Raw genomic sequence first — 14,752 nt, 5'->3', positions numbered from 1 at the left:
CCAGGACACTTACCGCGCTGAGGAGTTGGCGGGAAACGGGAAAGCACACGCAGAGAGCCTCCCGGAGCGGGGTCGATAACGCGCACCAGTCCTTTCGGAAACTTCAACTCCCAGGGGCAGCTACGGTGGCCGCGCAGGACACGTGGGGCGCGACGGCGGCTGCGCCTTGCGTCATCCAGCTGCGCCGCTCCGGGCGGGGCGAAGAGGAGCGCCCGAGACGTGCGGGGCGGAGAAGGGGGGTGGGTCCCGTGGGGCTGACGAGGGGCGGCGCGGAAAGTGAGTCCCGGAGCGTGGAGCGGGAGGTAGTGAGGGCGACGCCTGGTCCCTGAGAGCCGTGCGCTCTGCGGGCGCGTTGCGTTCTGGGGCGGGGGGCAGGCAGGAACGGGTGAGAAACTTCCACGCACACTGAAAAGCACCTCAGGCTCTTTGGCTTGTGTTGCATCTCTTGCCTAAGCAGGAGTCACACTGTAAAAGGCAGGCAGTGCCACATGGCTGCGTGCAGCTCAGATCGAAAGTGAAATTAGAAAGTGGGTCAGACTCCCAGTTCCCAGTGAGCTTCACTTCAGTCGAGACTGCTGGGCCTCTCTCCCTGTCGCAGCCCCCAAGTCTCACTGTTCATTCATTCCTGTAACTTGTTTCTCATTCCGTTTTGCAAAATGTCAGGTGACATTTCATTGTTTATAATACTTGACCTCGTGTAATCTTCTTGCTATATATAGACCAAGTCAACTGCGGGAGAACTGAAACATAATCCCATGGATTGTCTGTTTGGTTTTTTGTTTTGGCCTCTTTGTAATAGGTGGTTAGTGCAGAATTTGAAGATGAGAATGAGGTTTGAATCAATGAGGACATGACCGCCATCTCAATATGGGAAGAAATCTGAAGTTACCTTTTTTTCTCCCGGTGATGAAGTCTTGGGGTCTCCACGGTATCCTCAGCCTGCAGGGGCCATGTTCCGAGGGTGGCCAGGAATGGGGTCTCCACAACCTGGGTTCCCTTGAAAGTGTGACTCTCACCAGCACCCTGCCCAAAGCCCTTAGGCCCAAACAAGGGCCAGGAGCTGGGGTGGTTGCAGTGGGGCTTGCCTCATGCTCTGTGTGGCTGGAGGTCAGCATAATTGCACACTGCTTGTCCTGGAGGCAGTGCCCACTGCGGTCCTTCCCCAGAGAAGTCACTGGCTTTGGCTCCGTGAAGCACACTCCCCCGTTGTACTTGGGCCACGTGTGGGCTTGGTCTGGGTCTGGGTCTGGGGCGGGAGTGGACATTCACCGCTGGGCTCAGGAAGTTAGTTATTCTTGATTTTGAAAACATGAGTGTTTTCAAAGGTTTCAATGAATAGAACATTAAATTCAGAACTCAGCTATTCTAAAAGAACTGACATTTCTCTCAATGTAGTTACAAAGCTGAAGTCACATGCTTTCCACTGCAAATTTTTACTTTGCAAAACTGCCAGCTGTAACACTGTTGTGGGTCAAGGCTTCCTCATCTCAAACCTAAAAGACCTAGTAGCTGAGGGTTGGCAACAAAGTCTGGATCCATTTCTGATCTGCTAGCAGGGCATCTTTTTTCAGCGGCCTCCATATCAGGGCAAAGTAGCCTGGGGAGGATTAGTAATTAGATACTTAGCCTTTCACATGCAGGTCTCAAAGCAGACTGCAGAGTGATGTGCCAGGTCTGCCAACAGCTGTTCAGTAGCTCCTTGGGGATCTGTTTTATGAATAATTATCTATTATTTTTTTTCAGAATTACAACCCAGTAGTCCTAGGTATTTGAAGCAAAATTTCTCAACTCATTTTAAACACTTACATTTGAATAGTGGAGTCAGTAATTTTTCTTTTGACATAGCCATTTCACTTTGTGGTCATTATGGTGCAAAATTGAAACAAGCACTGAAAACGCACCAGCAATTTAAGTACCAAAAAAGGACAATTGAGCCAGAGATCGAAGCATATGGAAAGTTTAGGGAGAGAGGGTATGAAATTATTTTCACTGGTTTGTAAAATTCTTGCTTATTTAACAAATACTGAGTTTCATGTTTTTCTCTTGGTATTGTTGCTACAAAGATGACTAAGTCACGGTGTCTGTGCTAGAAATCCCTAGTTAGTGCGAGAGCCAGGGGCGATAAATGCCATACGGCATGTGAGGTACTTCTGCCTGGGAAGGAACCAGTGCCTGGCACTGGGGCAGGGACACAGCCTCAGAGACGTCCTACCTTGGCTTCATCTCGGGAAGTAAGGAGTTTTCCAGATATCGAGAAGGCAAAGATTTTAAAATATTGGTCATGTCTTAGTTTGGCGCATGACTGAAAAGCTGTGGTGGGATAAGGAAGAAGGAGTAAGAATAACCCTAAGGGTTTTTTTTTTTTTTGGTCTGGACCGCTGTAGCAACATCATTCTGTTAACTGGGTGAACAGAAACAGTGGGGGAAAATTAGAATTTGAAAAAGGTTTGATTTTGAATACCTGGATCCCTGCGTCTACATGGAAACAGGTGTAGAAGTCATCAGCACAGACTTGGTAGTGTAAGCCAACAGAAGAGCCGAAGTCAAAATGATACTAGTCCTTGGGTTACAGATTTAAATGTCCAGGAGGACAGGAGGGTAGCGGAGGAGAGTTGCTGTCTGGGGAAAGTGTCCCAGCCTGAGAGCACCTTCGGTTGGTCACCGTACAGGCTCGGGGAGGAGCCTGCCCCTCCGGACGGCAGATCTCAAAGTTTTTTATAGCAGCCATAAATCTGGAGTTTTATTTGAAAGCTCATTTTTTTTTTTTAAGTATTGGTAACTACTTTGTTGGTTTTTAAATTTTTTGCTGGCGAAACAGAACATGCCTTCATACCACAGTCAGGCAACTGGCGGCCACTTTGTTAAATGGGACTGTAAATTGTAGAGTGAGTGAGAAGGGAGCTACAGATAAAATCCAAATCCTAGGGCCCAGAAATGTGGTAATAAACACAATTATGAATCCCCCCAAAGGTTTGGTCAGAAAACATTGGACAATCACCACAAATGCCACTCTTTGAAGCCCAGCGCTGCCGCGTCTGCGTGCGCGGGTCGTGCCCTCCAGCATGTCCGCGTGCGGCGGGTGCGGCTGGAGTAGCGCTCGGAAGGGCATTACGCTCAGGCTAAGAAAGCCGAAGAAGGAACTCATATTTTTTAATGTTTAAATGGTAGCTAAAAGGCAGAAGTCATCTGTCATCTGTCATCATTTCAAATTACATTTTGATGGACTTCGAAAATATAGAAAAAGTTTAAAAACCACCTAAAAAAGCGCCTCTCCTCCCAGCACCCCACAGAATACATGAATGACTATTAAAGGCTCTAGAAAGGCCTCCGCACGCAGAGTAGTGTGAACGCCTCGTAAAGACAGCATCTAGGAGATCACACCCAAGAGCAGCAAGGCATCTAGGTTGTAGCGACAACATACCTGAGAATTCGTACCCAGCTCAAAGCTGAGAGTGGAGCACACCCAGCAGGCCGCGCCCCGCGGCGAGGAGCAGTGGGAAGCGCGCAGAGGCCTGGTGGTGTAGGGTCAGCACCCCTGTGCCCGCTTCTTGGTTCCTAATCCACCCTCCGCTGAAAGGAACCACGCGCCTTTGACCTAGGCCTGCTTCTGGGATTGCGGGAAATACCCAGACTGAGCCTGGGGCGCCTGCTGCCAGAAATGGAAGGAAATAGTTGAACACACGGAAGGGGCACGTCCAAGGAAGATGGAGCCAGCACAAGGACCCCCGTGACCAAAGCTGAACAACCGTAGAAACAAGTTAAACCTTTATGAATCTTCGGACCTACGTGACGTGTCGATGGTCAGGAGAGACAAGTCTCTCGTGCGGGGGAGCTTCAGGGAACTTCAGTAGCTGCCCCGGCCTCAGCGAGGACCGTCACCCCTGGTGCTGAGGTGGCTGCTAGGTGGCGAGGCTTCCTCCAGCGAACTGGAGGGGGCTAGGAAGAGAGCCGCTGTAGGGCAGGCCCTGCCAGCTGGGGGTGCAGGGTCACCGGCCCCGGTGGCCTGGAGGTGCCCTTGGGACAGAAGAAATTAGATTAAAAACTAAGGAAAAGTAAATAAAGGAAAGTTTTTTAAACTGAAAAAATTAAATATGGGGTTTTCTTGACATAATAATACTGATTTAATAGAACGACATCTACCACGGTAATTTAAGGTAATAATAAGGCCGACAGTATAGGTTATATGGGAAATCTCTCTCTTCTGTCCTCGTAATGTTCTGTAAATCCAAATCTATAACCAATAAAATTATATTAAGCGTATTGTAGAATGTGAGAAAATGTAATGGCAAAAACAATATAAACACAAGCCCACCATAACCCCATCTCCTAGAGATACTGATTGATATTTCAGTGACTATCTTCTAATTCTCTTTCTATCACATACAGATGTATAGATTTCTTAAACAAGGTATGATCGCAAGCGTTCTCAAATTCTCTGCCTGCTTTCCCTCGCGGCATTAAAAATACTATTAAACGTTAGTGTTGCCGCTCAGGGATAGATTGAAGTGTCTCTCTAAAACAGATCTTTCCCAGTGATGCCAGGCTTCTCTAAGGAGACAGTAGAGCGTCCTGATGCTGTAAGACATTTCCCCGTCTCCGCCGAGCATATATGTGGCTTCCTGTGTGTGGACCCAGTAGGGTGATACATTTCCTTCCGGCCTCTAGTGGGGTGAAGTTCATTTGTCTGCTAATCTCGGAAAAGGAGCTAACTTAACAACCTCTGATACTCAGTAGAGACACAGTTGTACTTTGGAATTCCTCATCCATCGTTGTTGCACAGTCTCCTGTTTATTGCTGCAAAAAGTGTAGCCAATGTTCCGCGGCACAGGTACTGCCTGCGGGGTTTCATTGCCATAGCAGTGTTTGCAACCCTATTATTTGACTTTGAACTGGTGAGCGCAAGTGAGCACCTCCCGGTGTTCACGGTGGACCATTCACCCCCAGGGATCCAGTGCTCGGTTGGGCTCATTCAGAACCGGGGTGACCCGTCCAGCCGGGCCTGGTTCATCACGCTGTGTCCTCCGTGAGAAATGGCTTGCCCACAGCCCAGCCCTAGCATCTTTAATCAAGAAGAATATTGGGTCTAGGTTTCAAGGTTTGTTTTTCGCTACTCCTCAAATGATTGTACTACATCTGAGCCTCATTTTTCTAATACGTAAGATGATGGTTGGGACGGACTATGAGACGTGCCAAGTGCCTGGGCGGAGTGTACCGTGCACAGCCGTCGCCCCAGAGGTGCAGCTCTGTCCTGCTTCACACAGCGTGTGGTGCGTTGGGGAGGTTCTCCCGGCACATGCCGGACAAGGGCTGCTCCACTTGCCCGACAGAGAATGGGCCCGAGACGTCACTGAACGTGGCAAGAGACTGGCTTTCTTCTTTCACCCCTGGTGAGACCATCTCAGGTCTTTCAGATTTCTTCGTAAAAGGACAATGTTATCAAAGCACACCCGGAAGGGTGATGTTTATTACCCACAGAGGCAACCTTACTGAACATCCCGTGTTGAAACGACGACTTAACGCAGTGACTCAAGGGAGCTTTGTAACAGGAAGCAAATGCTAGCATGGAGGGCACTTATTTTATGAGGCCATCGGGATCGGCCTTTTATCGACTGGACTCTGGTACAAACACCTGACCAGAGTGGGACTTTACCCGAGGAGACACGTATGGTGCACCGCACGGTCTGACCGCAGATCTTAAAGGTGCAACCGGGGCCTCCGATGGACACGCGTTGGACAGCTGTCAGAGTGCAACACGACTCTGCTGGCTCCTAAATGAGTATTTACAGGTGATCAGCCAACATGGCTTTATTTAGAAATACTTTCTAGAGGACATACGTTTAACACTGGAAATTCTGAACTTTTATATTTCATTGTAGGACCCTCTCAGGTTGGCTGAAGATCTAAGCTTAAGTTCAGGATTCTAGAAAAGGGCTTTGAGAGCAATGAGGGCAGACTTAAGAAGTGTTTTCTAGTTCATCCAAGAGATCTTCCCCGGGACTTACTCCCTCCTTTGCCCGAACATCCCCACATGGCCCCCAACCGCCGCGTCTGAACAGGTTGCGCTCATGGCAAGTCTCTCCAAGACTTTCCAAGGACAAGGTCAATTTGGTGAGAGTGGCCTCAGCCATGAAAGGGAGTTTAATTCTGGAGCCGTTTCCTAGGTGAAGACCCGCAATCCCCCTCTGGATTTCTTCCTAGAAATGGGGTTTGAGAAGAAAAGTGGGGGACTCCTTCCCGTCTCTGGGGGCTTGGGTGAGAGTCCCTGGTAGATTTAGGTGCTGTCCACTGCTGGCCACTGCACTGAAGGCTGGCGTGTCACTGGGAGATGATCCGCTGCAACACGATTTTGCTTCGCCGAGGAGGAGGATCGTCCGGGTTTCAGAGAGGAACTTGCTAGTTAACATTACTTTGAAGTCACTGGTGGCGGGACCACTTAGAAAGTGTAATTTACACCCTACGATTCAGAGCGATATTTTTATAAGCGTGCACACATGATGGAAAGAAACCCCCAGAGGACCCCCGCCACGCTGGGCGCAGCCACAGTTGGCGGAGCGGGGAGCCCTTGCCGCCCCCCGGGGAAGGCCGCGCTGGCCGTCGAGGCTGGAAGCGACAGCCCACCTAAGCTTAATCATTAACAGCGAGCCCTCCACTGAACTTAGGTCCTGATTTTGGAGTTTGGAATCTGACCTTCGCCGAAGATAAACATTATTGTTGCAGGTTCGGAGCAGGGTCACTCCCTGCCTGGCGCTGCCAGAGGCCGCTTCTCGGGACTCCCAGCCGGGCGCCGGGCACAGCAGAGCGGGCGACATGATCCTCCTGGCTGTGCTTTTTCTCTGCTTCATCTCTTCCTACTCGGCTTCTGTGAAAGGTAAGCTCGTGTTGCCCTCTGCCAGTCTTGAATTTTAGGCAGTGAGAGAAAGAGAGAGAGAGAGAGAAAAAGAGAGAGAGAGAGAGAGAGAGTGTGTGTGTGTGTGTGTGTGCACGCGCGCATGTGTGTAAGAGCTCCTAGCTAAACCATCTTTAATCTAAGTAACTTGGGAATGTTGAAGGCATCACCGGGGTAGAGTGAAACAAATGCAAACTCCTACACTTACTTTTCATCCCTTCCACTAGCGCGCGCTGCTTCCACTTCTCACGCAGGGTCTGTTTCTAAAAGAGAGGAAAAGGTTGGCAGCTTCTGCTCTCTGCTGCTGCTGGGCACTCACTGACTGCAGGTCCTTTGTATAAGAGGGGATTTGAAAAAAACAGTTCTTACATGGCCTTCTAGCTGCTCAGCAGTGTGACATCAAAAAGAATTAGGACCAATGAGAAACCCATGTGATTTGCCAGATAATTATGATTTTGTTCATAGAAAGCATTTCATGACTAGCGGTTTTAAAACACCGCCTGAAATATATTAATGTGGAGTTGGGTTTTGAATCAGCAAGGTTGTACACTCCTGGGTGTTCTGAGTGTTGTGCTTACAAAAGTCCCTCTTTTAAAGTATCTTAAGAAGACACGTTGCCTAGGCCAACTGGTCTCACACATGACTTAGTGTGACAGGCTTCAGTTTAATGAGTCTGGGCTCTAATATAAAACAGTTCAGTTTGTAAACTTCTGAAACCTTTTGGGATAATTGTGGCTTTAATGATTGAAGTAAATAGTGGCTCAAGATTTTTTTTTGCAATGAAAAAAAGACAATCACAGTTATTGAAACAATAAATGGAGGGCCAAACTGAAATTATTTTACACAAGCAAGTCACACTTTAGATTCTTGAAATAAAGATGATGCTGTTCATTACTTTCTAAAATGTTTCCTATTTAAAGATACACCCCTTACTTGGAGGAAAAAAATTTTTGATGAGTAAAACGTAAAGTTCTCTAAATTACATCTGATCGAGAACCATTATATAGAGACCTGACTAAATTTATTACCTGTCAAATAAACTGTTAAGTCTTTGAAATATGAGTGATGTGTGCACTATAATATCACACTTTATGCCACGATTTTAATGAGATATAGTAGTTTCTGTGGCTTCTCTTTCTCTCCTATTTTAGTGAGAAAATTGGATATCTTCATACTTTCAAACACGGGCACTTATAAAGATTTAAACGTGTGCACATCGCACAGACACAGTGGTAACACCCGGGAACTCTGGCTTAGAATGTCACAGAAGCTGCCATTTGGTGTATGCAAACTCAGGGGCAGATCCGGATTTTTAGCACCTGAAACTTAGGAAATTCAGGGATCAAAAGATCTGACTTTTCAAATGTCATGAAAAAAGATGTGGTGTAGGTACACGCTCCAGCATCTTGGAGGGAGCCCGCGCAAGTGAGGGCCCGAAGGCCTAAGTGTCGTTACCTTCGTGACCCAAGCTGCTTGTGCCAAGTGTCATAAATAGTGACTGTCCTTGCCAGCTGGATGGCACGAGCCTCTTTATTACAGTGCCCTGATTTCACTGGCTCTCCTGCTCTCTGTAATGACTGACATTTAGCAGGCAAGCGGCTTGTGCCATGTCTAAAATCAGGCCACCGCAAATTTGGGGATCACAAAACTCATCTCAAATTTAGTTATAAAAGCAGCTGTTTAGCAAGTGCCCAGGCTGGCTGAGAGCAAGGCTGGGCCTGAGAGGAGACTGGAAGGCAGCACTCTGAGAAAGAAATTCAGCAACACTAGGAACAGGAGGCACCAGGTCTCTGGATAACCAGAGGCCGTGGGTCCTGGAGGGGGCACCTGTGGCATGGCCGCCTGCCCACCCCTGCGGAGAGCGCGGGACAAGTTCTGGAACGAGCTGTGTCTCCCTGTGCTTCTCACTTCCAAGCTTTCAAGAACGGATCGTGCATGTATTTTCCCCTTTCACATTCTCTTGATCAGGAAATTAAATTTTTTAAAAAGATTTATTTATTTATACAAGAACCAGGGTACAGGCCAGATGTGCGGGAGAGTGAGAGGATTCACCAGAGACAGAGCGGGGAACAGAACAGGCAGACTGACGAAACACACTGCTGAGGGGAGCAGCGGGCACGACAGGAAAGGTCTGCCGCGCCATGTGGGACCCTCGCCGGCCGGCTGGGATCAAACCCACGGTGCAGAGGTTGCATTCAGCTGCACAGTGTGGCGCTCAACCGCCTGTGCCACCAGGGGAATCCTGTGCCCGACCAGGAAATTAAATTAAGAGAAAAATGAACGGTGGCAGCTTGGAGAGCTCTGGAATGCCAGAGAGGCTGTTGTCCCACAGACGCTCAGCCCCGTCCTTGGGGGGCCCCCACGAGCCCCCACAGAGCTTGGCTTTCAGTGTGGGGGGGCAGGAAGAGGTCGAGCTCTGGGCCATACCTGCCATGTGGGGTGAGTACAGAGTCGGGGTGTCCCGGTTGCCCTTGTGCTCACCTCCCAGAACTGCTCGGGATCAGATAAGATGGCAGGCGTTTCCTCTGCCCGGGCCATAAACAGGAGGCCTCTCCGGCCAAAAGATCAGTCCTGTCCAGAGAGCCAGGGCTTGAACCCGGGCCGGGCCCCCAGTTACAGTGCAGAAGAGCTGGGGCGGCCTGAAGGGGCACAGACGGCCCCTCCAAGGGCTTTTCTGGCTTCCGCCTCGTGAGTCTCTCAAGTTCTGCCTGACTTGGTGCTCGGACACAGCCTGCCCCGGGCGTGCACACTCGGCGCCACCCCCACGCCCTCTCCCGGCTCTCCAGTCCCGTAGGCTCCTTGCCTTTTTCCTCGACGGACATGTACCATCTCACCCCAAAACTTACAGAGGCTGCCCACCTCACTCAGTGTCCCCCAGCCTCCCTGCTGTCACCTCCTGGCCTTCCTTCTCCGAGTGTCTCCCGCCGGCTGCAGGTCAGCTTCTCTGGCCTTCCTGCTGCTGCTCAGCAGAACTCCGGGCCTCCTCAGGGCCTTTGCACTTGCTGGAGGCGGGAGGCGCCTCCCTCAGGCCACGTGCAGCCGGCCCAGAACCTTCACCTACATTTTCTGCTCACGGCTTCCCCTCAGCACCCCCATTTCCTTCTCTGCTTCATTTCTCCTGTTGCCACCTCCAACGTGCCACATCACTTGCTTCTCTCCTTGCCTTTTTATCACCCATCTCCTCATTTAAATGTAAACTCCAGAGAGGGAGAAATTTTGCCTGAGTGCTGTAGCCAGAGCCGGGACGAGGGCCACCCGCCACGGGCCCCCAGCCCGGAGGGCCCCACCCCGTCCCCGGGGCGTGGACGAGTCACTTCCTACCTCACCCCCTTGGCGTGGACGAGAACAAAGCTCAGCTTCAGAGGTGCTGGTGTGGGTGGGAATGTGACCCCGAGCCCCCACGGCAGGGCCCAGTGCTCTTGGCTCCCTCGCCTGAAGAACAAGACTAATGAGAGTTTGCACCCCCAGTTCTGTGAGGAGTCATGTAGGACTACACGCTGCAGCTCGAGCAGCCTGCTGGGGCCCACGCGTTTCACCTGCGCTCCCGGGCAGGGGCGGTGGGGACGGGACGTGTCCAGGCTGTCAGGGCTTTCCTTAAGGGTCACTTTTGCAAGGTCAATTCGCTGCCTTTCTCCTCGGTGCCTTTCCTGCCCTGCTCCACAGACAGGTTTCCCAAGGGAATGCATCGCAGTCCCTGTCACCAGGCGCACCCCCCCCCCAGCTCCAGGGACACCGGCGCCCCTGCACGGCACCATCTGTGCACACCGGGGGCCTTTCACTGTGTCCTGGGGCCACAGTCAGACACGATGAACAGGAGCTTGCATGACCAAGAGCTCCATCTCCGGGAATCCTTGATTCTGCTCCTTTCCTGTGCATTAAGTTCAGCTGAAGCGAGCGTGCGGACTCAATTTTCTCGGCTCCCAGGACTGACTTGTTTATTTTGGCATTAAACTGTCCCTGCCGGATTAAGCCCATGCTAAGGTGCTCTGTAGGAAAAGGTGATTTTCTTCAGGAACAGTCCATTGAAATTTGCATGTGTGTAGCCTCAAGATGTTCCCTTGTCCTGAAACTTTGCTAATTATATTAATACAAGAAGTTACATTGGAAGGAAATTCTTAAGTATTCAAAATATGCAAACTAAGGAACCGCCTTCTGACCCCTACAATTCCTTTGGTATTGATCTGTGCATTTTACTAATATGTTCATTGCAAATAGCTTAGGTTAATTTTATCAAGGAATTCCTGGTACAGCGTGTACTTGAGAGCATGTTCATTATAGCTCAAGAAGCTGGGCGAAGGGGAGAAGTCACATCCATGTTCTGAAAAGCCGTAAGTGCTATTTCTCCGAAGTGCCACGGTTCAGCCGGGGCCTGTCCCGCCCTGGTCGCTGATTGGAATTCCAGCTGAAGTTTGCGAAAGGGAAGCTTCTCGGGTCGTTGGTGACTGTCGCTGCTGTCGCTGCTCGTCCAGCGGCTGCTCTGAGCAGATGAAGTCGAAGCATCTCTCACCAGGCAGAGGTTTTAGGGCTCGGGGCCACGGCCCGGCCTGACCCTGCCCCCCTCTTCGCGCAGGGCACACGACGGGCCTCTCGCTGAACAACGACCGCCTGTACAAGCTCTCCTATGCCACCGAGGTTTACCTCGATCGGGGGAAGGGTCACAACGTCGTGGGCTACCGGCTTTCTTCCAGCGTGGACGTGGTCCTGCTGTGGCGGAACCCGGACGGGGATGACGACCAGCTGATCCAGATCTCGGTGGGCACTTGCGCGCGCGCGGCTGGCCTTGGGGGGCACCGGGATGGCGCCGTGCGGGGCTGTGGCCCTGCCCGCTGTGGCCTGTCCCTCGAGCGCGCAGGCGTGTGGCTCGGGAGCGCGTGCTGGCCACGAGAGCGGAGGCCTTTGCAAGCCGCGCGGGCAGAGCAGGCGCCCTGGAGAGTGGCTGGAGTGCGGGGTCCCGCTCTGTCTTCAGGGGTGCCCTTGCCTGAAGCCCGCGCCGTGTGAAGAGGGGGTGAAGGGGCGGCTGGGCCCCCAGCGCTCCCCAGTTATTGCTGTGAGGGTGGCCTAGCACCAAGGAGGGGCCCCAGGCTGTGCTCCCCCTGAGGAGAAACGGGAGGGTGGGCCGGGCCGGGGCAAGGCCTGTGTGTTGAGAAAGGACGTCGTCAGCTGGCCCTGGGGCCTCTTCAGCTTATGCGGTGGCCTCACGTTGCTTTTCCAGAACCTAAGGGCAGCAGATGCCCAGTAAAGGGGGCTGTTCTACACTGTGCTGGGGGTGCACCTCTTGCGAGCTCACAGGGAGCAGCGGGGTTGCCCCACGGTGCGGCTCCTGGTCCCTCCTAGCCAAGGTGTTTCCCGCGCTGGCTCAGAGCCACGTGTGCACCTCGGAGCCGCTGCTCAATGGCGCGGGAAGCTGCGCTGCAGAAACGCCGCGGCCTCCTCCTCAGCGACGTGCCTTGCTCTCCCGTGCAGGGGGCACACGATGGGGAGCACTCGCCTCCCAGACAGGGGTGCAGGCAGCAGGGCCCCAGTCAGTCTTCCTTAGTGGTGTTTGTACCCAACTCAAAGCCATCACGTTTGGCGCCTTCTCCATTCTGCCAAGCTCGTGGCCGAGTCTGTGGGGTGTGCGGGGCCCTGGGAATGGAGCGCCTTTCTATTTCCTGAGAGGGTCGGGCAGGGCCGGACAGGACGCATCCCTCACAGGTTTCTGTCCACGATCCAGATCACGGATGTCAATGTCGAGAACGTGAATCAGCAGAGAGGCGACAAGAGCATCTTTAAAGGGAAGAAGCCCCCTAAGATCATAGGGAAGGAAAACTTGGAGGCGCTGCAGAGGCCAGTGCTCCTCCACCTGGTGCATGGAAAGGTGAGTGCCCTGCCCTGCCCCGCCCTGCCCCGCCCCTGCCTGCTCCATGGAGCTTCCCTCCTGCGGCATCGAGGCCACTGCGTGGTCACCACCCGTGTGGCAGGAGGTGTTTTTTCAAAAATTGATATATAGGGTTTCACAAATTATATGTACAAATAGATCAAGGCATTGAATTATTTCTAGAGCCATTCTGGTTCCCTAATTTCATGAAAGTCTTGGTTAGAAACAAGTATGTGTTTTCAGGTGAGAAGCATTATTAAGAGCTGCGTTCCTGGTCCAATTAGGAGGGGTTAGGAAGGCGGATGACGCTGCAGGCCCGGGGACTGGACAAGCCCCGCCCTGGGGGACTGCCCCCCTCAGAGCCTCAGCACCTGCGCCCCGGCCAGCAGGCCGCCTGTGCTCACCGGGATGGTGGTTCAGGGAGAGGACACGCGGTCCTCGCTCTGTTCCAGCCTCTCCCTCTGCTTCCCCTCTTGCCCTACCTGCCCTTGCTCCCCAGCGGGCCTGGAGCCTTGTCCTGCCTGGATGTTTCTGGTGACAGATGAGTAGACAGAGTGAAGGAAGTGAAGGGCTGGCTTAGTGGCCGCTTCCAGCCGCCAGGTGTGGAGCTGGGGTCAAAACGGAGGGTCTGATCTCAGTCTTTGCTGGGAACTGCGTGTTACACCGTGTCCGGCGCACAGGGCTTGGTGAAAGGCCGCGTCTTTGGCTGCCTGGCGTGCTCCTATTTCACTCTTCACCTCAGCTATTAAATCACTGACTTGCACAGGACACAACTTTGTTTGGAGCACGAAAAAGTGATATTTCTTCTCTGGCCTTCCAATGTGGCAAGACACTTGAGCCCATAAAATATTAATGACGTTCATAATCTTAATGACAACTGGTGGTTTACAGCCCCTTAGGCAGTGCTCGAGGACAAAGTCTTCGGTTACACACAGAGCTGGACGCCTTCCCCGTCCAAAGGCTGGGGTGGACCTGCCACATCAGGAGTCCCTGCTGCGGGGTCCAGGGCCTGTGACTGCTGGTGACTTCCTCAAGCCACAGGTCAAAGTACCCCTGGTATCTTTCAGTTACACGATAAAGTATCTGTCAGACGTGACCCTGGAGACCCAGAAGCCATGTGGAATTCTCAGACACGTCACTGCCGGAAACCAGCATTGTTTAAGCTATTTTGGCTTCCAAAGAGCAACCGTAGGAAGGAGAGGCGGGGCTGCTGACTGGCAGTTTTCTTACACAGTTTTTTCCTAGCCCAGGAGCAAATTGGGCCTGCCCTGACATCCCTGAGACGTCCAGGGCCCTCGCCAGTCCGCATGGCTTGTCCTGCCCTCACTCTGCCGAAGGCCCGTGTTTCTGTTGCGACAGAGACCGTTGCCATAGACAAGAACTCCCCGCACGCCCGTGTCCCCACACGCCCGTGTCCCCTGTAGACGCTGCTGGGGCCCTGGTTTGTCTGCCAGTCAGGACGGGTTAACGGGGACAACCAAGGATGCTCAGCTGTGGCGTGGGCGCTTTCCAGCTGACCGGAAGGCCAGTCCAGCTGACTGGAGGATTACAGATTCCCATGTCTGCCTGTGCTCATTGTGTTACCCGCAGGCCTGCTGAGCTGGCCTGTGTGTGTGTGTGTGTGTGTGTGTGTGTGTGTGTGTGTGTGATTTGTGGGCACCGACTTGCTTGCTGAGTGTGGCTGTGTGGCCCCTTCCACCCTCTGAGCCTCCCAAGGAGGTGCGGGGCCCTGAGGCCTCCTGACCTAGCCTGTTGCTTCTCTGGCCATCTCACGTGAGGCAGATCTGATTGTATCTCACAGGTGCACCGGGGCCGCTGGGAGGGATAACACCACAGCACGAGGAAGGTGACATTCTGGTCGCTGTGTGACCAGCTCACGGCTTTTTGCCGTCTCTTACTCTTCAAGAATAGCTAGGGTACGGGAACGTATTGGAGCTTTCCTTCCTAAGGAAAAACTGTGGATGGCCTCTACTGCTACCAAGAGGTCCAGGTCCTCAGAAGTGTGATCT

At 52.4% G+C, this 14,752-nt stretch overlaps 1 protein-coding gene across 1 annotated transcript in view; it reads left to right on the top strand.

The window, feature by feature from the left end:
• The first annotated feature begins 257 nt into the window (after positions 1 to 257).
• MTTP (microsomal triglyceride transfer protein) overlaps positions 258 to 14,752 on the top strand; it is a 34,481-nt gene continuing 19,986 nt past the window's right edge. Inside the window, exons 1-4 of the mRNA XM_037509643.2 lie at positions 258 to 276; positions 6,718 to 6,868; positions 11,457 to 11,638; positions 12,600 to 12,743. Of these exons, the coding sequence (XP_037365540.1) occupies positions 6,808 to 6,868; positions 11,457 to 11,638; positions 12,600 to 12,743 (387 nt within the window). The 5' untranslated portion in view covers positions 258 to 276; positions 6,718 to 6,807. The remainder of the gene's footprint in view (positions 277 to 6,717; positions 6,869 to 11,456; positions 11,639 to 12,599; positions 12,744 to 14,752) is intronic.

This window comes from Talpa occidentalis, unplaced genomic scaffold (genome assembly GCF_014898055.3).
Source record: "Talpa occidentalis isolate TD23 unplaced genomic scaffold, MPIMG_talOcc4v2.1 talOcc4.13, whole genome shotgun sequence".
Lineage (NCBI taxonomy): Eukaryota > Metazoa > Chordata > Mammalia > Eulipotyphla > Talpidae > Talpa > Talpa occidentalis.
Note: the sequence above shows the minus strand (reverse complement) of the source record. Positions and strands in the feature narration are given on the sequence as shown.